The 26,839-nt window shown below is 42.4% G+C and overlaps 2 protein-coding genes and 1 pseudogene across 3 annotated transcripts in view; 1 reads left to right on the top strand and 2 right to left on the bottom strand.

The window, feature by feature from the left end:
* The window catches only part of SAMD12 (sterile alpha motif domain containing 12), a 404,116-nt gene that overhangs the window by 101,229 nt on the left and 276,048 nt on the right, over window positions 1–26,839 (bottom strand). The window lies entirely within an intron of this gene.
* Window positions 2,362–2,735, top strand: LOC114895639 (annotated as a pseudogene).
* On the bottom strand, window positions 3,853–6,480 carry LOC114895638 (zinc finger C2HC domain-containing protein 1A-like). The gene is given in 4 exon segments (XM_029223213.1): window positions 3,853–3,931; window positions 3,933–4,419; window positions 4,422–4,796; window positions 6,393–6,480. Coding segments are annotated over 4 exon segments (1,029 nt in total).

The raw sequence follows: 26,839 nt of genomic DNA, 5'->3' as shown, positions 1-26,839 counted from the left end.
GCAGGATCAGATAGACTGACATGGGAATGAAACCCTGGGACCAAAATGACATGAAAACCTTGAAGAGAAAGTTTGGAAATGCAAAGAGTGAAATGTGGTGGGACCATGGGATGTGAAGAATTAGCAAAAAGCTGTAGTCGAGGTGGAGGACCCTTAGCATGTGAAACGGGTTCCAAGCGTGAACACTGCCACAAGTGAAGAAAATGAATAAAAATACGGAAAGCTGTGATGGAAGTGGTTCTCTTGACCCACTGACGGAAACACTTCCTGTGTTATTAAAATGCTCACTGGGGGTGTGTCATTCAAAGCGGAAAGCTACAGATACAAAAGCAGCTCAGCCATCTTCCACCCATAAATGTACCCCAGTATGAATCACTGACCAGTATTTAATCTCAGATACCTATAAGATGCTTCAAAAGGTGGAATACTGGATTCATTAAGTGTGGTATCTTAGAACAATAAGATTGTTCATTTGTTTAGAATACACATATGCATAAACTAACTGCATTCATATTTCATTAAAACTTTAAGACCTGCTAGAATTGCCATGATGAGTATAGATATTTTATCTTTTAACCAGTTTATAAATTATAAAAGCAATGCACGCTCATGGACAAAAATGATTCAAACAGATGGTTACTGAATGAAAAGGAAACACTCTCCTCCACGTTTCTACACTGCTTAGACATAACCATTGTCACTAGTTCCTTATGTTATCCTTAGAGAGTTTTTCTACAGGTAGGGAGTCCTTGACCTGTATTTTAGGAGCATCTCATTTAAAATAGGTACCTTAGGGACTTCTCTGGTGTCGCAGAGGTTAAGAATCTGCCTGCCAATGCAGGAGACGTGGGTTCAATCCCTGGTCCAGGAAGATCCCACATGCCGCGGAGCAACTAGGCCCGCGTGCCACAACTACTGAGCCTGAACTCTAGAGCCTGTGAGCCACAACTACTGAGCCGTTGTGCCACAACGACTGAAGCCCGCGTGCCTAGAGCCCTGCTCTGCAACAAAAGAAGCCACCACAACGAGAAGCACACGCACCACAACAAAGAGTAGACCCCACTCACCGCAACTAGAGAAAGCCCGCGGGCAGCAACGAAGACACAACGCAGCCAAAAATAAATAAATAAAATTTATGAAAAAAACAAGGTACCTTAGCTGTCAAAAAGAAGGCAGAGACAACACATGTAGAAAATGACAGTGGAAACTAAGAAAAATTTTAAAAGCTCAAGCAAAGACCAAGAATAAAATAAGTATATAAATACACAAATGTTGGAATATGGTAAAGCTCTTCACAATATTTTCTAGTGCCATAGAGTTGAGCGTTTTTGCTGGGGTGGATTCAAAGGGCAAAGGACCAAAGGGGGAAAAATTAAACATCTATATTATTCATGGAAGCCAGAGGAGGGGAAAATGAATGACCTCCAAGGAAGAAGTGGGAACATCTTCAGTTGTTAAATTTCTTAGGTCACATCTTGTAATGTAAATGGTGGCATCTTGAATCTGTAGCCATGTTCATCTAGTCCTTTGCTCCTTTATTTATTTTTAATTTTTATTTATTTATTTTTGAGACAAACATTATTTATTAAAGAATCTAGCTGAAAAGATAGCAATTCACCAATTCCTTTATGATCCTCATGTTATGCACAGGCATCACTCTTAAAACTTTCCAAATGGCAGATGCCCAGATCCCACTCTCCAAACTAAAGAAATCAAAATCTCAGGGAGGGACCCTGATGTGTTCATTTTTAGGAAGCTCCACAGATGCTTCTTTCTAATGGGCAACCAGGATGGAGAGCTAGCATCTTAGATACTTGAAAATCTATCTATCCCTGGATTAAATCTGAATAATGAATATGTACATGTTACATGCTTACAACAAAAGCAGACAATATATATAGCTACACATAACACACCCACATCACAACTGGTTTTGGTGGATCACAGGATGTCACGTTATAGGCCTGCATTGAGGGCATCTTAAAAAAAAACACCCTATGAAGTCCATTGCCATATTTATTATGGATTCAGTACGGATGTTAATTAAGAAGTTAACAAGTTATCTGGTGTCTCCTTATGAGAAATCAAAGGAGAACTTTTGAGGCCTCAGAACCAGTTGTACTTTCACAGAGAAAGTGATATATTTTTCTGTTTTAGACATCATGAATCAGGTAACTACTCTTATCCTCTCCTGTACTTTGGCTCCTACAACAAAGTTCAAACTCCACTTTGTGGCCCGGGGCTAGTCCATCTACAGGGTCTCATGCCACACATTTTGTGGACTAACCCCATTCCTTTTTTCACTGTATCTTTTAATTCTCGTCTTTCCTTTTCCTATTCTTCTTTCATGAAAAAAAAAAAATGTTGTGGGAGACAGCGGAGCCTGCGGAAGGCGGCGCCGACGGCCCTGTGAGAGGGAAGCGGCCGTGGGGCCGCACCGGCGGCCGCGAAGCTCGCGGCCTGCAGCCCTTCGCTTCGGCAGCCCAGAGGTGGCTGTCGCTGAGCAAGCTTTGGTCGTGCCCCCCTTCGGAGTCAGGCGCCGCCGTGGCTCCATGTTCTATGCCGAGGACGGGGATATGGCTCACGAGCTCTATGAGGAGACAGTCGTCACCAAGAACGGGCAGAAGCAGGCCAAGCGGAGGCGGGTGCGTGAGAACCTGATTCCTCAGGGCATCGGAAGCTGGATCCCTCCTCGCATCCACGTGGATTTCCCTGCGATCCTCTATGAGGTGTGAGCCTGGGGGGTGGCAGCTATAAACACCCCCTGGCCCCAGCAAGAACCACCCCCCCCAGGCTCCAGGTGTGGCTTCCATCGAGGAACCTAGGCTGGGCCCACAACCCTGAATAAACTCCCCTGGCCTGGAACCTTCAACGGTGAGCAGGGCCGCCCTACAGTGCTGGTTGGGTGTTGGCTTGTATGTGGACAGGAGTTGGCCGGTGGCCGGCAAGGGCTGACAGCGGAGTTCCCAGTCCCCCTTCCCCAGCAATCCCCCCGAGGAGCATGACAGGGCATGTGCTGGTCAGGAATGCCTGGCTCCTGTGCCCTCGCCTGGCCTGCTTTCTTGCAAGCTTGCCCAGGGCCCAGCGCTGCTGGAGGCTACAGCGCTTTACAAGCAAGGTCTGCCTTCTTTCAGCCCCAGGGTGTGGGAGCTGTGCACAGTGGGAACTTCCTTTCCTTCTCGTTGGAGCATTTCAGCCGTTTGCTACCTCAATTACTCCTGTGTTGGATCGAAGCTCGGGGCAGAACAAGCCTGATTCTTCCTGCCTACCTGCCCGTCTCCTGCCCGTCTGTTTCCCCCCCAACCCCCCAGATGGATGGACAGTTTGCTGGCTGTTAATAGGTGTGGGAGGCTTCTCCCTCTACCCCGGACTGGGCTCATCCCTCCCCACTGCAACTAGCTGTTGGCCCCCACCCCAACTGAGAGGGCTCTGGATGCCTGTGCCTACGGGGGCGTTGCCGCATCCCACCTACCGTGTCCAACCCCCCTTGCCCTCACACATCTGCCACCCTGTGGTAGGGACAGCACCCTAGGGCTGCTGCCAGTAGCTCTCAGGAGCCCACCACCCCTTGCCCTACAGCATACCCATCCCTTCAGAATCAGTAAGAGAAAAGTACTGGAGGCCCTGGGTAGGGACGGAAAGGAGAGAACAATCATAAAGGAATACTTAAAATGTGAACGCTTGTAAACAGTCTAGTCCGTGATGTTGGAGCAGAGTGTGATTTCTACAGAGAAATGACTTTTAAAAAGAATTCCTTACCGTGCAAACTCTGTGTTTTAAGTGTGTGAGGAATGGCTTGGGGAAGGGTAGCCCTCAATCGAGGAAGGCTGTTGTGTTATTTTTTCAATAAAATTACTTGTAGACCCTGGCCATGTAGCTCTCAGTATATGTTTTTCTTTTGCTTGCGAGCACACTTGAGGCAGGATTTCTAAATGGGTAATAACTCATGTCTTTTGATGGCACTGTCTGATTTTGCATCACTGTCACGCAACCTCTGCCCATGTCTTCCAGTTCGGAGTGGAGGGCCTAACTTGTCCATCTTACCTACGTGAGGGGCTGCTATCCCTTTATGGGAGGAAGACAAGGTCCGAAGTTTGTTTCCCAAAGAGCTGCTAACTGAAGACACTTTACCCGAAGGAACACCTACAACAGTTTTGCTAGTGCCACTTGGCTGTGGTAATCGTGAAGATCCTGATGAGGCGGTTAAAGCAGAACGGGACTTTTTAAGTGCCGGTGCCTCACACTGTGTCCGAGAAGTCGAGTTTCCCTTGGTATCCGTAGAAAATTTGCCTGTATTACTAATATGCACTGCTTGTTCTTTACAGAAATTTATATGTCTATCAGCTGCATTTTCATTAAATCTCCTCTGGCAACATGGACCCTGAATGTAATCAGGATCATCAAAAGGTGGAGGAGGGGAGGACGTTTGCCACCCTCTTTAAGGGCCTGACCGAGGCCTTTAGCCGCTCTTACGGTGGCAATGAACTCTTCATGCTTTCTTCTCCAATTAGATGGCTCCTTTGGTGGTTCAGGCCTGGGTTTAAGAGGCTTTACTGTTGGAATATCCGTTCCTTCAGCTCTTTGTCTGCTTGAATCAAAAGTCTTCCGTTTTTTAGTGGCAGTTTTCTGGCAAATAGGTCCATGTTTTTTTAATGCCACTGGATAGGATGCCCTTCCACAAATCTTGCAAGGTAACAGTTCTCCAACTTGGACACTTCCACTCCAGTGACTCCACAGTGCCACCGCCTCGGGCTCTGCCAGACTCCTCCGGCAGCACCCAGCGCCACCACCCAGCTCTGGCCGTAGCCTTCTTTATTTACTTATAATGTATTTATTGAGTCTCTACTGTGTAACATGAGCTCTGATCTCAAAGAGCTTATGAGAGAGCTGGAGAAAACACAACGAGCATAGATGAAACATTTGGAGACTAAGTGGTGGTATATAAAGAGATAAATTGAATATAATCAAGTGATAGCCTGCATAGTGCCCTGAGCAACACAATTAAATTCAAGCCACAAACAAATTAAAATCAATCCACGTTGATTTTAAAAGTTTCCTACAATTTCTCACTTTCCACTGTAACTAATGCCTGGAGTTCAGTAATGTAATTTATCAATGACTATATTTCCATTCGCAAAGAGAACTCTGTTGTTCTTGAAATGCGTATATGTGTATATGGATGCATACTTCAAAATACCTGTTTGGTTTTGGGGGAGGGAGGGTGGATTTGATTGCATCTAGTGATTGACTCTTCAAATTTAATACCTGTGGGAAAATATGCCACAGGATCATAACATCTAGAGACAGAAGCCTGAGAAGTCAACTAGGTCAGTCCCTTGCCACCAGGTAGGATGGAACTTCTGACCGATTACTTAGCCAAAAAGTTACGGTATACATAACCATACATCTTTTACATCTTTTCTTCCTGCATATATTGAATCAAAGAACAACCAGGCATCTGGTATTGGAGCATTATAAAGCCATATGTGATGCTCACTAACACAAAATGCCTGGAAGGAAACTAAGTTAATACATATGGCATTAAATTTACAAATGAAGGCTCATCCATCATCAAAGACCCAGAATGCGCACTGCCATGACATAAAAAAGAACTTATGAGGAATATCTGTTTTCTTTTGTGCATCATCCCCCTCAACACAAGCAACTAAAAGAAAGACGTGTGCATTTCCTGGACTTGATCTGGGGCATGCAACACATTTTACGAAGGGATTAAAGGGCCCGAGGTCTTTTACACAAGACTATTATACCAATTCCATGTCAGAGACAACTTATATTGTGAAGTCTTCAAAAGAAAACTACGTATGCACTATGCCAAAGCCATAAATATTATTGGAGGTTCTTAAAAAAAAAGTTACATGTAAGGGACAAGATAGAAGACAGCTCTGGAATGGAATCTTGTGGCTCTACTCCAAACGCTGTATGGTTTCCTTTTCCAGGAGAAAGAACATGCAGCTCATCCTCCATCACCCCATATATCTGATTCGAGGAGATATTGACAAGAGAGTTTTTACAAGAATTCTATGATTCACAAAGTCAAGGAGGAAACAGAATCCTCTCATGTCCTTGACGTTGGCAGTAACTTCTTAGGATCTCAAAAAGAAAGTGTCTTTCCCTTCCAATTTTGACCTTTTCTATTTGGCAGATGTTAATTTTTTTCTGCCTGTGTTTCTAATGAAGCTTGAAATTTACACGGCTTTTTGTTTACCTCCTAATTTGTGTGCCGCCATCATCAATGTTATCAGCATAGTTTCTGAGAATAGGGTTTATTTACTGCTTCTGTTGAGCCAGCAAATGGAGAAATGCAGAAAGGACTGTGCTGCTCATCCCATTTCAGTGTAGAGTCTCCTTCCATTCACAGAAACAGCCTTTACTGAGCAGCCGATAACCTTCCTGGGTGCAAAAGTCAACAACCATCTTCAGTGCTTGTTCTTGATGACATTTCCGAGCTGTTTTAGACATAGTCGAGTATATCCTGACCACCCTGACCCCCCTCCTTGTTAACAGGTGACCCAGAAACTGACCTTTGTACCCATTAAACAATAACTCTCCATTGTCCTCCAACTCCCAGCTCCAGGTAACATCTACTTTTTGTCACCGTGAAGTTGCCTATTCTAGGTACCTCATATAAGTGGAATAAAACAGTATTTGTTAGTTTGTGTATGGCTTATTTCACTTGGTATAATGTTTTCAAGGTTCATCCAGGTTGTAGCATGTATCAGAAATTCATCCCTTTTTATGACTAAATAATATTCAGTTTTATGTATATACCACATTCTGTTTACCCATTCACCTGTTGTTGCACATTTACGTTGTTTCCACTTTTTGGCAATTGTGAACAACGCTGTTGTGAACACTGATGTACTAAGATCTGTTTAAGTCCCTGCTTTCAACAGAAGGACACTTTTGTTTTGCAAAATTTTCATCCAGAAAAAATGTCTAGCCAGGTATCAATTATTAGTAATTTATCCTGGTGCACAACTTGGACTTGGTGCTGCTCTAGTCACCTGTTTGCTTTCAGAGCCATACTTTCCTCTTCTTTGCCTACTCTGTTTGCATGAAACTACATTTCCCAGATGTCCCTGCCCTCTGGCTTCCAGGCAGTTCTAGCCAGTGTAAGGCACTAGAAAGAGACTGAGGGGCAGAAGAAGGGAAAGGCCAGCATATTTCTTCCTGGATCACTTTGCTACTGGTGGCATCTAGGGCAGGGACTGCATCTCCTGGCTCTAGCTCCCACTGGAATGGCCGACTGGGGTTCCAAGTTCTGCCAACCAACCCTGACTTCTAAACTCTGTCTCTTCGTTTATCCCTCCAGCCCCAGGGAAGGTAGAAGCTTCCCACTGCTGTTAACCTCTGGGTTGTCTCAGTTTTGCACTTGTGCTGCAAATTGTCTTAAGTTTTCCCTTCGAAATATACCAGGAGTGGTTTCTGGGTTCCTGTATGGAACCTGAATGATAACCATTCCATTGGGAAAAGAAGGTCCACAGTTTCTCAGGATGCAGAACCAATGGCAGTGACTCTTAGCTGTCCTCAATGTATCATCCATTCGGTAGTATATTGTTTCCAAGCTAGACCTGTAGTTTGGTGCGGCCATGTGAGTGAGTTCTGGCCAAACTGATGTAATCAGATGTGTTGTGTGGCAGATTCTAAACCTTCCTTAGAAGTCAGCTGCTCCATACTCTTTGTATCTTCTTCCCCCTTTCCTGCGGTTTGGAACATGGATGTGACAACTGGCCTTCCATCCTGGAACATGAGGACGTGGGCCACATTTGGGGGGAGAGCAGGACAAAAAGCCATAGAAGCCTGAGTCCTCGAGAACTTTGTGGAGAAAAACCGCCCTCCCAGGCCTGCTCTGCCCGCCTCTAGTTCTATGTGAGAAGCAAATAAAATTCTCTCTTGTCTAAGCTCCTGCTCTTTCCAATCTATCGCAGCCAATCTGAGATCTAACCAATTCAAGACCCAAGCCATGAGCTCAGCGTCTGTCCCGGACTGCTGATTAATTTCCTTATACTTTTTAACAAACTAAAGCAAGGTCCTAGATCCTCTGGTCTTATTCTGAGTTTTGGCCTCTTCCTGTTTATACTCAGAATTGACCTATTCTCAACCACAAAGCTTTTTATTCCCTTTAACAGCTTCTGCTCTGCTTATTAAATTTTCTCTGAAAGGTAGGGGTCAGAGACAGCTACTAACCAAGCCCATATCCAACCTAGAAAATAATTAGAGTCTGGATGTTAGAGAATTTTTAATTAAAAACCTGGGAACATTGTTCCTCGGGTATTAATAAAGCCAGCAAAATGGAGAATCAGCATGGCCTAACACTGCAAGACAGACCGTTAGTGTCCTGGTCTCAGAGCCCTCTTCCCAGAGCTGATGGGCTGGAACTATACCTAATGGCTGCCAAGTACAGATAAATCTCACCTCTACTTCACCCAAGTGGGCGTCAATTAGAAATATGGACTTCTAGGACGGTGGTTCCCAAACTTCATTGTGCATGAAAATCACTTGGGGAAACTTATCCGAAATGAAGATTCCCATCCTTCTGCTCATGATTCAGTTGGACTGGGGTGGGGGCCATGAACCTGCGTGATGAAAAGGACCCCAGGTGTCTCTAAAGCACATGGTCTAGGGACCATACTAGGAGAGACCATGCTCCTGGGAAATACATGAAGACTATAAAACAGCCACAAGTGCAGAGAACTGTCATCAGCTGGGGGTGGGGCTGGAGCACATTCAATGATGCCTACCACGTTCCAGGAGCTCTGCCAGGCATTTTCGAGACATCGTCTAGTTTATGCTCCAATAACCTGCATAACTATCATTATGACACTTGTTTTGCAGTGAGCAACCTGAGGTGCAGAGAAATTAAGCAACTTGCCTAAAGTTAAACAGTGGATTCAAAGCTGGGTGTGCGTGTGTGGGTTGGATCTAGTCTACTGATTCCTCTAGTTTTGCTCTGCACCCTTCCCCATCATGTTCCGTGCTCCTAGGCACTGACCTGCACGGACGGCATCACAGGGCCCTCTGCCCTCTGGCTTCCAGTTGGGTTGGGTCCTGCCAACAGGAAGTGCTGGGAGAAGACTAGGGGGAGGGAGGAGAGGAGTTCAGGGTATTGATTCCCCAGCTGCCCTCACTGCGGGTCTCCAGGGTTGCATCCTTTGACAAAAGGCCACAGCTCTTGTCAGTGGCTCTTGCCACATGACTGTCCCCTTCTGAGTTCCTGTAACTATTCCGTCTTCTTGCCTCTTCCAGCCTAAGGCTGATAACTGGTACCCTTCCTCTCTTTCTGTCTAATTAGGATGAGTGAGTTTGTTGAGGGCAGGGTCTGTATCTTTTTATCTTTGTACCCCCTGTGTCTAGAATAGTGCCTGTTTACATAGTAGAAAAATTTTAACTGCATGTTGACATGAATAAGCACTTTACTAATCCAACAATGTGCTAAATATTCTCTAACTATTAACTCATTTAATTCTTGTTATTTATTTATTTTCATTTTTGAGAACCAATGTTCGTTTAAAAAAGAAAGCTACTGGATGTTTGTCCCAGAAAAATGAAAACGTTTATTCGTGCAGAAGTCTGTACACTAATGTTCATAGCAGCTTTATCGATATTTGCAATAGCCCAAGACTGGAAACAAGCCACATACCCTTCATTGACTATAAAGTTAAATGAATTGTGGGACATCCACCCAACTCACCCGCGCTTTAATAAATCCTCATTTTTTTTTTTTTTTTTTTTTTTTTTTTTTTGCGGGCCTCTCACTGTTGTGGCCTCTCCCACTGCAGAGCACAGGCTCTGGACGCGCAGGCTCATTGGCCATGGCTCACGGGCCCAGCCGCTCCGTGGCATGTGGGATCTTCCCGGACCGGGGCACGAACCCGTGTCCCCTGCATTGGCAGGCGGACTCTCAACCACTGCGCCACCAGGGAAACCCCTTCCTTTCTTTATATGTATACATACACACACATTCACACACACATGTGTGTAGTCTATTCATTCATATAGTAGTACAAATTAAGCCACATTCCAAACCAAGAATACTAAATTAGTGTCAGGAGTGAAACTCTTTATGAATTTGAGCATTTGTTCTTTCCATCAAATCACATACACCAGGGGTAAATATTTGACTTAGCAAAAAAATGCAATAGATGAGGTTGCTAGAGATGTTCCTTAAAAAGGTAAGTTGATCTTTCTACTTCAGCTCTACCCCCAGCCACTGCCTTCTGCCTGGAGGAGCCATATTGCTCTTTGAAATCACTTATTATACATCTTGTCTGCTATCCCAAATAGTTCCAATATAACATGATTTCTATTAAAAAAAAGAGAATAAATTCATTAATTTCTTGATAAACATAAGGCACTTTCCAGTTGCCGATAGAGCCTCTGCAGGTCAGTATCTGCAGAAAAGGAGGAGAGAAGGGCTGGTCTCACATTTCCATCTTGGAGGAATTCCATAACCACCACCTCAGCTGCTGTTTTGTGCTTGGCCACGTGGAGAAATATATAAGTGGTGTCAAGCCAGAATACCGTCTCTCAACTTGTAAATTAGCAGATTACCAGCAGATCATCTAATTTTTCTCCCTGCTGCTCTCTCACCCGCATGCCAGCAGTGTTTTGAACTAATATGTCAATACAGGGGCGTAAAGTGATTTATGTTCTACATAAATTTCTAGTTGGGGGTATAGATGTTTATGACAGAAAATATCTCCCTTAAATCCACAGCAGACAGGTAACAGGAAGGAAATCTCTTAAATTCCTCCATTAATGGTTTTGTACCAGTGGCTCTTGATAAAGGGCCAATTACAGTTTTGAGATCTGTGTGATATAATCTACTCTCTTTGGTTGCAAATTTTAACTTCTTTCTGTGGTTGTGTCCTACCAATTTGGTTCAGTCGAATCAAGAAAAGATAAGATTCCTTAGTAGTAATATGGGAATATTATTATTTCATTTAATACCAAACTAAGGTAACTAAGTTTCCCTGCACTAATTCTGTGTTCATCTGTGAATCCAGTTAAGGAAGGGCAGGAGTTTTGACATTAGCACAGCCTTTGAACCGAGCTCTGATTTTCACTGGGTGTGTCACCTCGGGAATTTGGATAAATGTTTTAAAATACTTATCTTGCAATGAACCTCAATGTACGTTAAATGTCATCAGAAGGTTAGGAAAAGTCCTTCCAGAAGCCTCCCATTGGAGATGATGGTGCAAAAGCAAACGTGCACGGCCCAGCTATGGGGGAGGGTCTGAGGAAGGGAAAATTGCTGCAGCCCCAAATGAACAGCCACTGCTCTTGGGGCTGTAAGACATCTCCAGGTGAGTCAACATCCCCTGAGAGGTATTATTATCAAGGTTCACCCTGAGAGCTGCGGCCCCAACATCAGAATCAAGAGATCTAACTTCTTAGAGATTTCTGGTAACATCTCCTTTTTGGTGTGAGTTACTCTCAAAATGCTGGGGCAGGTGTGGGAGAGACAGTCAAATTTCAAAAATTAAATGAAGGCACTGGCATTGCCAACTTACCTTTCTGCCTAAGGATGTAAAAACAAGCAAGCAAAAATTCTAGATCTAGTTAACATGGTCTCAGAATGAAGTTTTCTGTGAAGACGACAGATGCCACATCCCAAAGGGAGATGCCACGAGCCTTGCACATGCAACACAAGGTTTGCAAAAGAGGTGCAAAGCCAGTTTCATTATCTTGACCCCTCAGTCATACCAAGAGCACATAAAGGTTGGGAGCATATGCCTAAAGATTTCTTTAAAACAAAATATCAAGTGTTGGTGAGGATATGGAACAACCAGAACTCTTATACACTCCTGGAAGGAGGGTTTATTATTAAAACCACTTTGAGACACTGGAAGAATCTACTAAGGCTGAACATACATGTACAGACTGAATTGTATTCCCCACCCCCAAATTCATACGCTGAAGTCCTAACCCTTAGTACGTCGGAATGTGACCATATTTGGAGATGGGATCTTAAAGAGGTAATTCAGTTAAAATGAGGTCATTAGGGTGGGCCCTAATCTATTATGACTGGTATCCTTATAAGGAGAGAAAATTTGGACAGAGACATAAAAAAGGAAGCCCGTGAGAATATACAGGGAAAAGACAGACATCTCCAAGCCATGAAGGAGGTCTCAGAAGAAACCAACACTACTGACACCTTGATCTCAGACTTCTAGCTTCCAGAACTGTGAGAAAATAAGTGCTATTGTTTAAGCCAGCCAGTATTTGGTACCTTGTTATGGTAGCCCTAGCAAACTAATACAGTCTACCCTACCCTACTCAGCAAATCCACTCCTAATACGTACCAATGGAAATGTATAGTTTTGTTCACCCGAATATGTCTGATATAATCTAGAACAGAACTTTTTACAGAGTAGCTGCAAACTGGAAACTACCCAAATACTCATGAACTGCAGAATGCAGAAATAAATTGTGATATGTTCACATGTTGACCAATTGAGAGAAATGAGAATAAACCATCTAAAACTGCAGACAACAATATGGATGAATCATCCACACGTATAATGTTGAATGAAGGAGTCACACACACAGAGTACATAATGAATGATTCTATTTATATGATGAACAAAAACAGATGATGCTATTCTTTACCATTAGAATTGAGAATTGTGTTACCCCTTGGACAGGGGTAGCCACTGGAAGGGAGCATAGGGAAGGCTTCTGGGAATACAAGTCATGTTTTATTTCTTGATCTGGGTATTAGTTTCATGGGTGTGTTCAATTTTTGAAAATTCAGAGAGCTGTACACAGTTAATGTATATGGTCTTTTCTATATGTATACTTCAATCAAAAAGTTTTAGAAGGAGTTTTTCTATAAAAAAAGATGGGCACGAGTCCCTGACATTCTAATTTGCCTCTCTTTGCTTGGGGGGAGAGAAAGGAGGGGCTGCTTTCTGATTCCGAGTCTAGAGAGGAGGCTTCAAGGAACTTTCAAACAACTTGACATATGTCTCTAGGAGCTTGCGGGACAAAGTGAGATAGGTAAAGAGCCAGAACCTTCGGCGTGCTAACTGCTCTGCTGGCAGACTAAACAAAAGATTTTAATGTTAGAGACAGTCTGCCCTCATTTGCCTGTGCAAGGACTGTATCAGCATTTCCCCTGGATCAGATCTGGGCCATCCTGAGCGAGAGAGCTGGTGCGGAGGAGCTAAGATCTCCTCCAAGAGGACACTTAAAAAGGGAAAACACAACTCAAGCCAAGAAGCTGATGTGCTGCTGAACTACTGTGGCGTGAAGAAACATAAACTCATCGAAGGACACAGATGCATTTGCTCTCATCAAAAGGAATGTAGATGAGTCACTTCCATCAGTGGGGGTGGTAGGGCGGTGTCCTCAGAAGAACCATCAAAGGGTAAACACTTGTCAACCCTCAAGAGCAAGGGTCGGCTTATGACAGTATTTGTCATGTAAGAACTTTCTCGACCACCATGCCTTTCTCATCCTGTTCTCATTGGAAAAAAGGTTAGAAACCCCTAGCCAGCAAGGGAAGAAGTTGTATGTGACACTGGGCAGAGGAACGTGGCCTATTTCTTCAACACGTTCCACACTGGGAAAGAGAGGAGAACCATTAAAACTGGAATTTTAAGTCATAACTCAGCTATCAGACTCCTGGTAGAAGTTGTGGGCCCGGGAAAGATAGTTAAAAGTCACAGAACAAATCCTGAAAGTTCTCATCACAAGAGAAAAAAATTGTAACTATGTGTGGTGATAGATGTTAACCAGACTTTGGTGATCATTCCACAATAGAGACATGTATTTATTCATGTTGTATACCTGAAACTAATGTAATCTTATATGTCAATTATATCTCAATAAAATAAAAACCACAGCATAATTTTCAAGGGGATCATAAATTAATATACTCATAAAACTTATACCTAGAACATTTATTTATGTCCCAGTAGTACATATCATCCTTGGGCTATATCAACCTGACTTCCTCAATAATGGACCAATAGGAACTATTGGTTCAGTAGAAGTAGGAGTGAGTGAGGGGAAGCAATTGAGAGAAACCCTAAGGGTTTTAGTTTGGGTGATCAGAAGGGACTGATGTCCATAAACAAAATGCAGATGCAAGAGAAAAAAGCAGGTTTGGTGGTGGAGGCAATAGAGGAGTTCATGTTTGATGTGCTGAGTTTGAGGTACCTCTGGGATATGGTGGTGAAACTTATCTTTGGACAGCTGGGGACTCAGAAATGAAGCTTAGAAGAAGCGGCTGGACTTGGGATCATCAGTGTACAGGGGTAGTTGATGTCTTAGGAGTAGATGTGGTTTCCCAAGAAGAACATTAGGAACATTATTTTCTGAGGAGCGATTAGCAGAGTAGTCAGTAAACGCACTTGCAAAGTAGGCAAGGAAAAGAAAAGGGTGATTTTCCTGAAGCTGAAGCAAGAGAGTGTCCCCTGAAGAAAAATGAGATCAACAGTGGCAAAATTCTACAGATTTCAGGGAAAAGAGATACTGAAAAGTATCTGTTAAACCTCAGAGGACTCCAGTGATCTTAGAGTTACCATCTTGTGAAAAGAAGTTGGGTGCGAAAGCCAGAAAACAGTGGACTGTGGAACAAATGAGACGTGAGAAAGTACAATCCGTATGGACTGTTCTAGAAATCTAGTTACGTAGGGAAGGAGGGCAAAAGTTTAAACACAGAAAGGGTCAGGGGAAGGTCCTTCCTTTTTTTTGTGCCAAAGTCTCCTTTGGCAGTCTGGTGAAGCCTATGGTCCTTCTCAAGAATGTTTTTAAATGCAAAAGGGAAAATACGTAAGATTACAAAATAATCAAGTTATATTAAAAACACATACCAAAAGTTCTTAAAATTTCATGATAGAAGTATACAGGTGTTTCTTTATCGATGCATTAAACGGTAGGATTTACTGGCAAGAATAATAACTACCATAATTTGAAAGTGGTGATGAGTGCAAATGATATTTCAAGGTATCTTCAACAAACTGTTATGTGATTAAAAATTACCTGTGATTCTAGTGACAAAGTCACAAGAACTGCTAAGAGTAGTGAGCTTTTGTACTTACAGTCATAGTAGAAAGAAATGTTACATTTCAGTAAAAATAAAATTAAGTGTAATTCGTATATTGAATTCAGCATAAAATTAAGTGTAATTTTGATTGAAATATATTTCATATATAATATTTATTCCACATAAAAATAATACATATTATATATCTCCAACTTCATCAGCCCCGCTGAATTCTAGCCAAGGTTCCCTTGGAGGAGGGAGGGATCCAGAGACCTCAGGTTAAGAGCCTTTTACTAAGGGAAGAGAGGTATTTTTGTTTTAAAGGAGAAAATTTTTGTTTATGATAGAGTGGAAGGTTTTAAGTCTTGCTCTGGTGGTATGGCAGGATAATGCAGTGAAGTAGGGACAGGCTCTGGAACTAGACTCCTTGAGTTTAAATCCTGGCCCCCTGTTTATTAGCTGTGTGCCATTAGGCTAGTTATTTAACCATTTAACTTCTTTATACCTCAGTTTCCTTATCTGTAAAATGGGGATGATGAATAGTAACCCACCTCACAGGTTGTTGTGAGAGTTACGTAAGAACACTTTGGCCAGTATTACCTTGACCACCTTCCACTCACTCAGTATCCCTTGGCAAAAGGGACACCTTCAGTTCTCTGAACGTGTAACATTCTTCCTTGCTCAGAACCACTGCATATACTGGTCTTCTGTCTGGAAGGCTCTCCCCACTGTTCTCAGCATGACCGACTCCTTATCCTTTGGGATTCAGTTTGAATGTTACCTCCTTAGAAATGCTTTTCCAGAAGCCATCTCTGAAATAGAACTCCCACCATTTCTCTGTCTCTCAGCATCCTTTGTCCCAATTTGTAACTGTTTTGGTTAGTTGTTGTCTATAATGAGCTCCATAATGGCTGGAGTTGTGTCTCTCTTGATCCTCTCTCTAGCCCCTGTCCCTACCACATAATGAGCTCTCCATAAATACTCATTAAATGAGCCATCAGACAGGGAGCAACTGAAGATACAAAGGAGATCCCCAGCTATATTCATGCTTGTGGGCTGTGCTTTAGTTTTCGATGTGGGTACGTATTTCTTTAGTCTGTTCTCAGTCTTGTCCTGGAGCTGGTGGATAGCCAGACATATTGCTTGCATTAAAGTGTTTATAAGGCAGTATTTAGTCTTTCTTCTAACACTAGGAAGATCCCATCTCTGGTCAAGGCTGAACCAAATTAAACAAGAGAAGAATACCAAATTAAACAAGAGAAGAATACCAAATTCTGCGCTGTGCTATGACAGTTCATGTTCACGAACTTGGCGCACAGGACAGCCATGGGCAATTCTTTCACCGAGCCGGTCTTTTGCTGTCACTCTAATTTTAGGCAATGTGAAGTGATGAAAGACATATTGATCTAGCATTGAGGAGCCAGATGGCTAGTTCTGTTAGTTCATGCTTAACTGGGTGATTTTAAGCCCATCAACCTCTTTGATCCTTCGTTTTTTCATCTAACAAATGGCAATTTAAAAATATCTGCTGTGGCACAGACTGTTAGCTATGCCCCCAAATCCATTCTTCCCTCTACTCTGAGTACAAGACTAGATGACAATTCCAAACTACCCTTGAGCTCAGCTGGTGTGGTTATGTGATTAAGCTCTTGCCAACAGAATGTAAGCACAAGTGATATCTGTCATCTCTGTTTCTTGCTCAAGGCCCTTTACTTCCAGGTGGGAATGGGAAGGACTGGAGTGGTATCAAAAATGTTATCTCAAAGACAGCAGAACTGCTGCCAGCCTGGGCGCCTAAATGACTGTGTGGAACAGAAACACCTCCTGACTTGCAATCTTCAGCTAGGACTGTTAAATAAGAGAGAACTAAGCCACTGACTCTTTGGAATATATTTGTTACAGCAACTAGTGTTTCTCTAACACACGTCTTACCTACTTTATAGAACTGTGAAAGACAGTAGTTCTCACGTATAAGGAAGAGCTTAGGGAGGTAGAAAGTGCTATAAAAATCTGTCATCATCAATATTTTCTTCCAGCTTTTTTGAAATACAGATGACACACAGCATTGTGTAAGTTCAAGGTATACAACGTGATGATCTGATACATGTATATACTGCAAATCATTTTATTAATACAGAGAAAACAAGTGCATATTAGAGTGCCTGACCTATAGTAGATATTTAATGTTTACCTGTTGAACAAGTAAACGAACATCTTGCTGATAAAAAGCCTGAGATTAAAAAAAAAGGTCTATACAACACTAAAGCATGGGAAAGATATTTGTTTGCTCAGGGAAAACTTTTAATTGATTCACTTGAGCTCACACAAGTAAAGCAAAAACCTCCTGGATATGTACTTTTTTCAAGAAGATTGCTTTTCTTTTTAATGCTTGTTCCATCAAAAATAATTATAAGATATTAAAGGACATTTTGCAACAAGGAAAATATACCCTTATTCACACCACAGAAACACACTCTTTCATTTTTACCCATTGGCTTAGAACTTTTATCTACATGCATGTCAATTTTTCATAGTTGTAAATCTGTTTCTTCTTATTATTTTTAAAATAAATTTTAATTTGTACTTGGTAAGGAAAGCACAGGTTTGGTAATTCTCCAGAAGTGATTCCAACAAAGAACCACCTAATATTTCTAACAGTTCCAATTTAATTTTGCCAAGGGGTTCCATTATTATTAAAAAGCATAACAGGGAGAGGAGGTGATTTTCCTAAGAAAGTACACAGAGGTGTTAATTCTCACTACAATTAGGGTGATAAGGTTACAAATGTCACAATCCTTCTACTTCCTTTTAAAAGCTTATCTTGTGGGTCTTACAAAAATTAAATGAAGGGCAAATGAGTATATATGGATCTTATTTAAGGATAAAAATGAATTCAGTGATTAATTCCACAAATGTTTCTTGAGTGCCCACTATGTGTCAGGGAGAATGTGGACCATACTGACACAGTCTCTACCATTGAAAAGGTTAAAGTATGGATGAAAGACAAGAAGACACATTTCGGTGAGATCAGAGGAAGGGTGAGGCCATTTTCTGGAGGAAATGAGACCTGATGTTTGGCTGGAAGCTAGGCAGGCAAATGGGTAGAAGGAGGTCCAGATTCGCTAGACACATGGACCATAATGAATGATGCTCACGAGACTGTAGGTTACTCTACCGTACTGAACGTTAATAGAGCACACTGAGGGTGAATGGATGAGAAGGGAGAAGTAGGCAGAGGTCAGATCATGAAGAGGACAAAAGCTTCGTCATAGCAGTGATGGTGTTTGTTCAGCACTGCCTAGGGCAGCACTTGGCACATACAAACATGCATACATTCCATCTGTATTTGTGCAATGAATTAAGCCACATTATGCTATGCAGTTGACCATTACTGGTCATAGTCATTGGACTCTGGTTGCAAAGGAAGAGAGGTACACCCAGGTGGGAAGGGACAGCTAGTCTCGAGAGAGAGAGAGGCTGCATCTATGACGGCCCTTATTGCCATGCTGGGTATGCCACAGGACCACTGCTCACTTCTCAGTGCTGGGACACTGCTTCATTTTCGTTGGTCCTGAACTGCCTGATGCTAAACAGCAGGGGTCAGGCACACTGAACCCTAATCTGAGAAATGCCTCCTTATTTCACCTTCATTTCTCGATGGCAATGCGAATGCCACAACTGTAGCTTCTTAGGACATGCTTGTGAAGCAAATGTATAAATGCCATTTCCAACTCCTATTCTAGAAGCAGGGAATAAGGGTGGGTGGGAGAGAGATGGGGAAGTCACAGAAGAAAGGGGGAAGGTTGAGGAGAGAGACTGAAGACTTCTAATTGTTTCTTTTTTCTTTTTTAAAATATCCTCAAGGTTTTAATTAATTAATTTACTTATTTTTGGCTGCGCTGGGTCTTTGTTGCTGCCCGCGGGCTTTCTCTAGTTGCAGCGAGCGGGGGCTACTCTTCATTGCGGTGTGTGGGCTTCTCATTGCGGTGGCTTCTCTTTGTTGCGGAGCATGGGCTCTAGGCGCACGGGCTTCAGTAGTTGTGGCTCGCAGGCTCTAGAGCGCAGGCTCAGTAGTTGTGGCGCAAGGACTTAGATGCTCTGCGGCACGTGGAATCTTCTCAGACCGGGGATGGAACCCGTGTCCCCTGAATTGGCAGGCGGATTCTTAACCACTGTGCCACCAGGGAAGTCCCCTAATTGTTTCTTTATCCTTGATTCTAGTCTTTAGGTTTTGAAACTCCTCTTAGTTGAAACTGAGCATTAATGATGTAAATTAACCAGAAATCTTAGTCTCTAGGGAGATGAATGGATTAATAAACCAGATCTAGCAATACTGAATAATTTGGAGGCAAACACAGATTTGACGAGTGAGAGCCCAGCAGGGTGGCTGGCTTTGGAAACATTTTGCTCCTGCTCTGCTGGGCACGCTAAGAATGCACGGCGCTGGCTGACTCCATGGGGGTAGCGCATGGATTCAGCTGCCGAAGAGTGAGGTGAAATTAAAGAGAGAATGAAATGTGTGATCTGATTTAATCACATCTGCTGCTTCAATTTCTCAATAACAGCACCCTGCTCCACTGTGTCAAGTTGGAGAATGAAAAGCAATATATATATATATGAATATATATATGAATCATAGCTAGAAGATGGATTAACTCTCTAATGCCTGCCAATCCATTTCAGGCATCTAAAATGCAAATGACAACTGAGTTTTTCTTATAAAGAATTTGGGAGCAATTATTCCTGGACCTGGATCGGCATAAAATTACCATAAACTGAGGAGTAAGCAATGAAATGTCACCTCCTAAAAGAGACCAAAACCTCAGGACCCAGGCTAGGGGATGGCTTGGGGGAACATGTATTTCAATACCCAGGTCATCCTCTGCTTCTCTTCTGATGACTGAATGAACGCATGCTTCGTGTTGCTTCCGATTTCTAGTAGGAAGACAGCCACCAAGTACAAGACCCAGTTCAGCCTCTTTTAGGAATGCATGTTTGTGAGGAGTTTAAAAGTTACAAATCTGTACTGGAACTGGTATTTAGTGGAAATCATCCTCCCATCCCCAACCTGCCCTCTCACAAAGGAGCTGCTGCTTTAGGGCCTCTGGGTTCTATACCGAGTATCAGACACAATACACAATGTCATTCTGCAGGACCTGCATGCTTCCCTGGCTAGTCAGGTACTTTAAGGCAGCGAGGTCCTAAAGGTTAGTAAGGTGATTCAGCTAATGTAAGATAGTTATTGTGGTTAAATGCTCCATTTTTCTGGGGTGGGGAGATGCCTTCTACGTGATTCCATTTAGCAGCAGAAGATAAATGCTTAGGTCTAATTAGCTTACCACAGGCAGTTTTACATCCCATTTACAGTGAAGCAAATCAAAGATGAAAACAACTAGACAACAGCTATTTTGGTCCCTTCCATAGAGTAAGCAGGCAGTGGCGTGCAAACATGCACACGGGTGATCCCCAAAGATGCACAGCTAGTTCAGAGAAGATTCACTTCAAAAGACAGACTCAGTGAAGGGCATTTTGTAGGGAATACATGAACGGACAGTCCAGAATTCTAATGTAATCAATTTTTCAGAAGCATGGGCTTCCAATGTATTTTTTTAAAATGACCTCCTAAAAAATAATTTCTACTGCCAGGGATCTGAGTAACTGCAAGTTCTCCTCGTTCCTCTTTTGCTTCTGAAAACCCAGAGTGTGTTAGCCATCTTGGTAGCATTTATATCACAGTCTACTGTAATCCTCTGATCTCATCTCCTAAGACTGGAGGCCTCCCGAGGGCAGAAAGCCTGGCTTGCTCATCTTTGTCATCTATTTCCAAAGCATGTGATGTAGCACCTCCACGGCACAGGTATGCAACAAACAGGTGTGAACTGCACCATTCACCACCCCAGGTAGCCTCACTCTGGAGAGCAGTCAGTTATTTCCCAGTTTATGGAAGAACAATGGGTAAATGCCACTGGAAGGAGGGAAAGGTTGGTGGGCAATCAAGTGAAGTTATATTAAAATTAATTTTCTGATTTTAAAAAGATCTGCTGAATGGGCCCTTTACAGACCTTGAGTGAGAATTTACAAACACAAGATGTTGATTTAAAACAAAGGCCCATTCATTTTGCCACGTGGTACATTTCTTTAGCACCCTGAAGAGCTGAAGCAGTCTTGGGGGTTCCTGGCCCTGACCTTTTGTTGTCTGATTGGCAAGGGTGGGCTGTGGTAGGAGTCCCTGGGCTGCTTCGAGATCCTGGCACCTCCTATTCAGAAGACGGATCTTCAACTGGAAAAGCTGTGAATGCCAGAGATGTCTTTTAAGGTGTGCCAGATCTATTTTCAATTTCCAATATGTAGAGTGAGAGTGACATATTTTTGTCCATTTAAAGAGCCTTATGGAAACTATATAGACTTACAAACAAGTCTATAATAATATAGGAGATAATTAGTATATGTTAATCATTCCCGATTATATTTTGGCTTAAAATAAGCTGGTTTGCTCTCTTTACTCTCTTTTTAGTAGACAAAGCAATGGATATGACGATGCCTGCCTCTTCTTGAAACCTTGCGGAGACTTGTCCTTACTTTTAGAATAAAACCAAAATCCTGACCACGGCCCTGCGAAGTGTGTTGCTCTCCATCCTTGGCTACTGTCCACCTGCCTCACTAGGCCCTTCTGCTAATTTCTTCAGTTTACCAAGTTCTTCCTAGACTCTGGGCTCTTCCTACAGGCTGTACCTCTATTGTGTTGCTCTTCTCCCCGCTTCTTTGCTTGATTAACTTGTTTATCATTTGGGGTTCAGATGATTGGCCACTCCCTTACGAAATCCTTTCCCTGACCCTGTAGTCTCGGTTCCCCTTTGTACACTATCACACAGGCACTTCTTCACAACTGTCATTTCATAGTTATTTGTGCAATTCTTTCTTTAATGCCTACGTTCTGTCCTATATTTTAAGTGTCAGGGTAGCAGTGAAAAGGTACGCCTTGTTCATTGTTGTGTCCTACGCACCTGGTCCAGCACATAATAGGTGCTCAATAAATAATTATTGAATGGCAAAGTATCTTTCAACTAGAGCTGACTATAGACTTGAAGCACCAGGCATTGCAATGGAGTGACTGGGGGTGGACTCTGGACTCTGAAATCACCTTCAGCAAGAGGGACAAGTCATTTCAACTCCCTGAGCCTTGCTCTACTCATCTGGAATCATAATGACATGAACGCTACCTCTGAAGAAAGTGAATACACGCAGTGCTGCTTGACAATGATGCTCCGCATTGTTCACAGTCACACTGCTGTTAATATCACTCTGTGTATGGCTCTAGCCATTCTTCCTATTTCTGGGGAAAAGTCTCACATAAAAGCAAGCTTCTGACCTTCCTCCTTTCAGAAATCTAAAGAGAAGCAGGAGTAGGGAAAAGCCTAGCTTTAGTGCTGAAGCAGGTCACCTAATAATGCCATTTACAAGCATCCAGAAACCTCAAACTGAGGGAAGACATACAAATTCTCATTCTGAGAGTGGAGCACAGTTGTCTGGGGACAAGTAAGGGGAAGGCATTTTGGGAAAGTCAAATAACATCACTAAATCAGGAGGCCTGGCTCCATGGGTGGGGCAGGGGAAGGAACAGGGCACCACATGGAGTCCCCTTCCCCACTGTGGACACAGCGCCCTCTAGGACCACAGCTGGGGGAAAGCGAGGACAGTTGAATGGTTACCCTTTGCTATTTTTTCTCTTACATGGCTTATTTTTACTTTTAATTTTTTAAAATTGTGAAGTGTCATTCGTAAAAAGAAGTTATGAAAATTGTTGTGATTAGATTTAACATATCATTGAATTAAAACTTTAGATGTATAATTATTTAAAACCACTGTCATCAAAATTAGTATTACTATTAAAAATAACAGTAAAGCAAATACCAATGTATCAGCTACTGATCTTAGCAAGTAGAATGTCAGCAGTGCCTTCGAATGTCTGAAGGGCTTTTTCCTGATTCCATCCCCTCCCCTCCACCTGTGGGCATCACTATCTGGTACTTGCGTTCATTGTTAACTTGCTTTTTAAAAAAAACACCTCTACCACCTATGTATATCTCTAGTCTAAGTAATGTATTGCTTAGCGTTGCCTGTTTGGAAATGGATGTGAGTGGACCACACTGAAAGTCTTCCATTTGACTCTTACTCAACTTTGTTTCTGACATTTGTTCATACTGATGCATGTGGCTAATTCAGATTTACTTTCCATTGCACAAACGTACCGCAATTTATTAACCATAACCGCAGATGGATTGTGGGCTTATTTCCAGTTTGGGGCTATTACTTGACTTTTTTGTGGACTTACTCTGACATCTAGGGGAGAGGTTCTGGAGGCAGGGCAGTCTGCTGGAAGTAGAGAGACTCATTTTTATGGAACAATGTGGAATATGCAGTGTGGGAAAATAATGCACATGGCCCAACCACACAGAACTCCTGTGAGGTGGGGATGTTCTCTGACCAAACTGTCACCAACGTGGTCATTCATTAAGAAATAGGACGAACATTCTGGAACTAGACAGGATACTGCTCCAACTCATGTAAATTCTGTCCAGCTCACAGGGATAGACAATTCATGTGAAATACGAGATGTAGCCCCATGAGGTACACAGAATAGTGGGTACAGTGAAGTGTACCCGAGATACGGAGAGATGGATCTTGATGCAAGAGTCCCCAGGCTGAGTCTACATGCTGAGACTCCTCAGCATGTAGGAGATGCTGAGTAAGGCGAAGCTCTCCTGCTGTGTCTACTCAAGAAATTGGCTACTCTCCATTCTCCTGAGGCTACTGAATGACAAAACTTATTATGTAAATGCATATCACGCAGCCCTCAAATTAAGAGTGCCTGGGAATGCAGAGAAGTCACCCAAGACACCAATGAAGAGTAAGTTATCAAATAGGCTCCCAACAAGGAATTAAAAGAAAAGGTTCGGGCTTCCCTGGTGGTGCAGTGATTGAGAGTCCGCCTGCCGATGCAGGGGACACGGGTTCGTGTCCCGGTCTGGGAAGATCCCACATGCTGCGGAGCGGCTGGGCCCGTGAGCCATGGCCGCTGGGCCTGCGTGTCCGGAGCCTGTGCTCCGCAACGGGAGAGGCCGCAACAGTGAGAGGCCCGGGTACCGCAAAAAAAAAAAAAGAAAAAAAAAAAGAAAAGGTTCTACACCACAGACTATAAATATAAACCCAAGGAAATAAACATATGAGAAAATAGTAGACTTTGGAAAAATTTGCCATAAGAGAAAGACAAAAGTTTAAGAGAGTAACTACTTTGTATTCTCAAGGTAATTACTCAAAATACAAACTTGCTAAAAAGAGAGGTCATGAGGCAACAAACAGAAATGAAAAGGGATTTTGTGAAAAGAATACAAGGAAGCAAATAATTCCATTGCAGAATTTCAAACTGCTAAAAAGCAGTGAAGACGAGAATTGTTCCTGAATTAAATGGAATTAGACTAGTGAAATAGGACAGTGGTTCCAAACCTAGACGATCACAGAAATATGGTGGTGGTGGGGGAAGCGGATACTTAAAATATATATTCCTAGGGTTAAATATAGGAGATCTTGATTCAGTGGGCCTTGGGTGAAGCTAAGAAATCTGTACTTCTAAAATTCCCTGAAGTGATTCAGAAAATCAATCTGCTTTAGAAACTATTAAGGTGAGTGCAAACTTGAGATACTCACCCAGAATTCAGAGAAAGAAAAAAAGCAAGTGAAAATGACTAAAGAGAAAAAGATGGACTGGAATCATGGACACAGTATATGTAGCATATGCATAATGGGAGTAAATGAGGAAGGAATCGGAACCATTGCAAGAGACCCAATTTCAAAAATGTAAATTGCCCTAAACAGAGTGAAAAATACAGTCTACAGAATGGGAAAAAATATTTGTAAACCATGTATCTGATACGGGTTAACAGCCAAAACATAAAGAACTCATACAACTCAGTAAGAAAAAAAGCAAATAACCCAAGTTAAAAATGGGCCAGGGATCTGAAAAGACATTTCTCCAAGGAAGACATATGAAAGGCTAAAAGGTACATGGGAAGCTGCTCAGCATCACTAGTCATTAGGGAAACGCAAATGAAAACCACAATGAGATACCACCTCACACCTGTTAGAACGGCCACCATCAAAAAGACAAGAGAGAACAAATATTGGTGTGGATATGAAGAAAAGGGAATCCTTGTAAATAATGGGGGGGGGCTGTAAATTGAGACAGTTGCTATGTGGAAAACAGTATAAAGGATCCTCAAAAAATTAAAAATAAAACTACCATATGATCCAGCAATTCCACTTCTGGGAAAATACTCAAAGGTAACAAAAACACTAACTAGAAAAGATGTCTACACCTCCATGTTCATAGTAGCATCATTTACAAAAGCCAAGACATGGAAATGACCTAAGTATCCATCGATGGATGAAGGGATAAAGAAGTTGTGGTACATATAAACAATGGAATATTATTCAGGCATAAAAAGTGAGGAAATCCTAACATTTGCAATAACAGAGATGGATCTTGAAGACATTATGCGAAGTGAAATAGTCATACAGAGAAAGACAAATACTCTATGATCCTACTTATATGTAGAATCAACCCCCGCCCAAAAAAAAACAGAGAAAGAGATCAGAATTGTGGTCACCAGAGGCAGAGGGGGGAAAGGGGGCGGGGAATTGGAGGAAGGTGGTCAAAAGGTACAAACTTGCAGTTATAAGATAAATAAGTACTAGGGATGCCATGTACAACACAATGATCATAGCTAACACTGCTGTGTGATATACAGGAAAGTTAAGAGAGTAAATCCTAAGCATTCTCACCACAAGGAGAAATTTTTTCTTCTTTTCTTCTTTCTTTTTATTGTATCTATATGAGAAGGGGGATGTTTGCTGAACCAATTGTGAAAATCATTTACAATGTATGTACATCAAACCATCATGCTGTATGCCTTAAACTTATATAGTGATGTATGTCAATTATCTCTCAATAAAACTAAAAAACGATAAGCTAGAAAAAGGATAATAAAATGGATAAATGCAAACCAAAAAAATGGATACTGAAGAAAAATCTCTCTGAAATGAGAGAAAAAAAATCACTAAAGTTTTACTGTGGACTTTGTGAAAAATGATAAATATTTAGATCCACTGAATATCAAGTCTAAAGAAAGAAACCTTCCCAAATCCAGGAAAAAGAAATAGATACTGTATAAAAGAAAAAAATATATCAGTCTAATTTGTCTATGTGGTTTTCAGGGAGAATGGTTATGCTATGCTTCCCAAATTCTATCATCAGTAATAAATGAAGGCAAGGAAAAGACATTTTCAGCTGGGAAAGGGCTTTAGAATGCTGATGTGCTCTGTACGGTAACTGAGATGAATCAACAATATGGGCGTTGAGGAATGCAAACATTGTTAAATAGCGTTGTTTCTAAGGAGAATGTAAACGCTATCTCATTCTTGAAACAAGAGGTCCGATTATGTGACAATCAACAATTTAACTATTGCAGGGACTTCCCTGGTGGTGCAGTAGTTAAGAATCTGCCTGCCAATGCAGGGGACACAGGTTCGAGCCCTGGTCCGGGAAGATCCCACATGCCGCGGAGCAACTAAGCCTGTACGCCACAACTAGTGAGCCCACGCGCGTAGAGCCCGTGCTCCGCAACAAGAGAAGCCACCGCAATGAGAAGCCCGTGCACTGCAACAAAGAGTAGCCCCAGCTCGCCGCAACTAGAGAAAACCCGCGCGCAGCAACGAAGACCCAATGCAGCCAAAAATAAAAACAAAACCAAAAAAAAAAACCAATTT

The sequence above is a fragment of the Monodon monoceros genome, unplaced genomic scaffold, assembly GCF_005190385.1.
Source record: "Monodon monoceros isolate NGI ecotype Baffin Bay Population unplaced genomic scaffold, NGI_Narwhal_1 Super_Scaffold_14, whole genome shotgun sequence".
NCBI lineage: Eukaryota > Metazoa > Chordata > Mammalia > Artiodactyla > Monodontidae > Monodon > Monodon monoceros.
The sequence above is the reverse complement of the archived record's forward strand: the minus strand, read 5'-3'. Positions and strand labels throughout refer to the sequence as shown.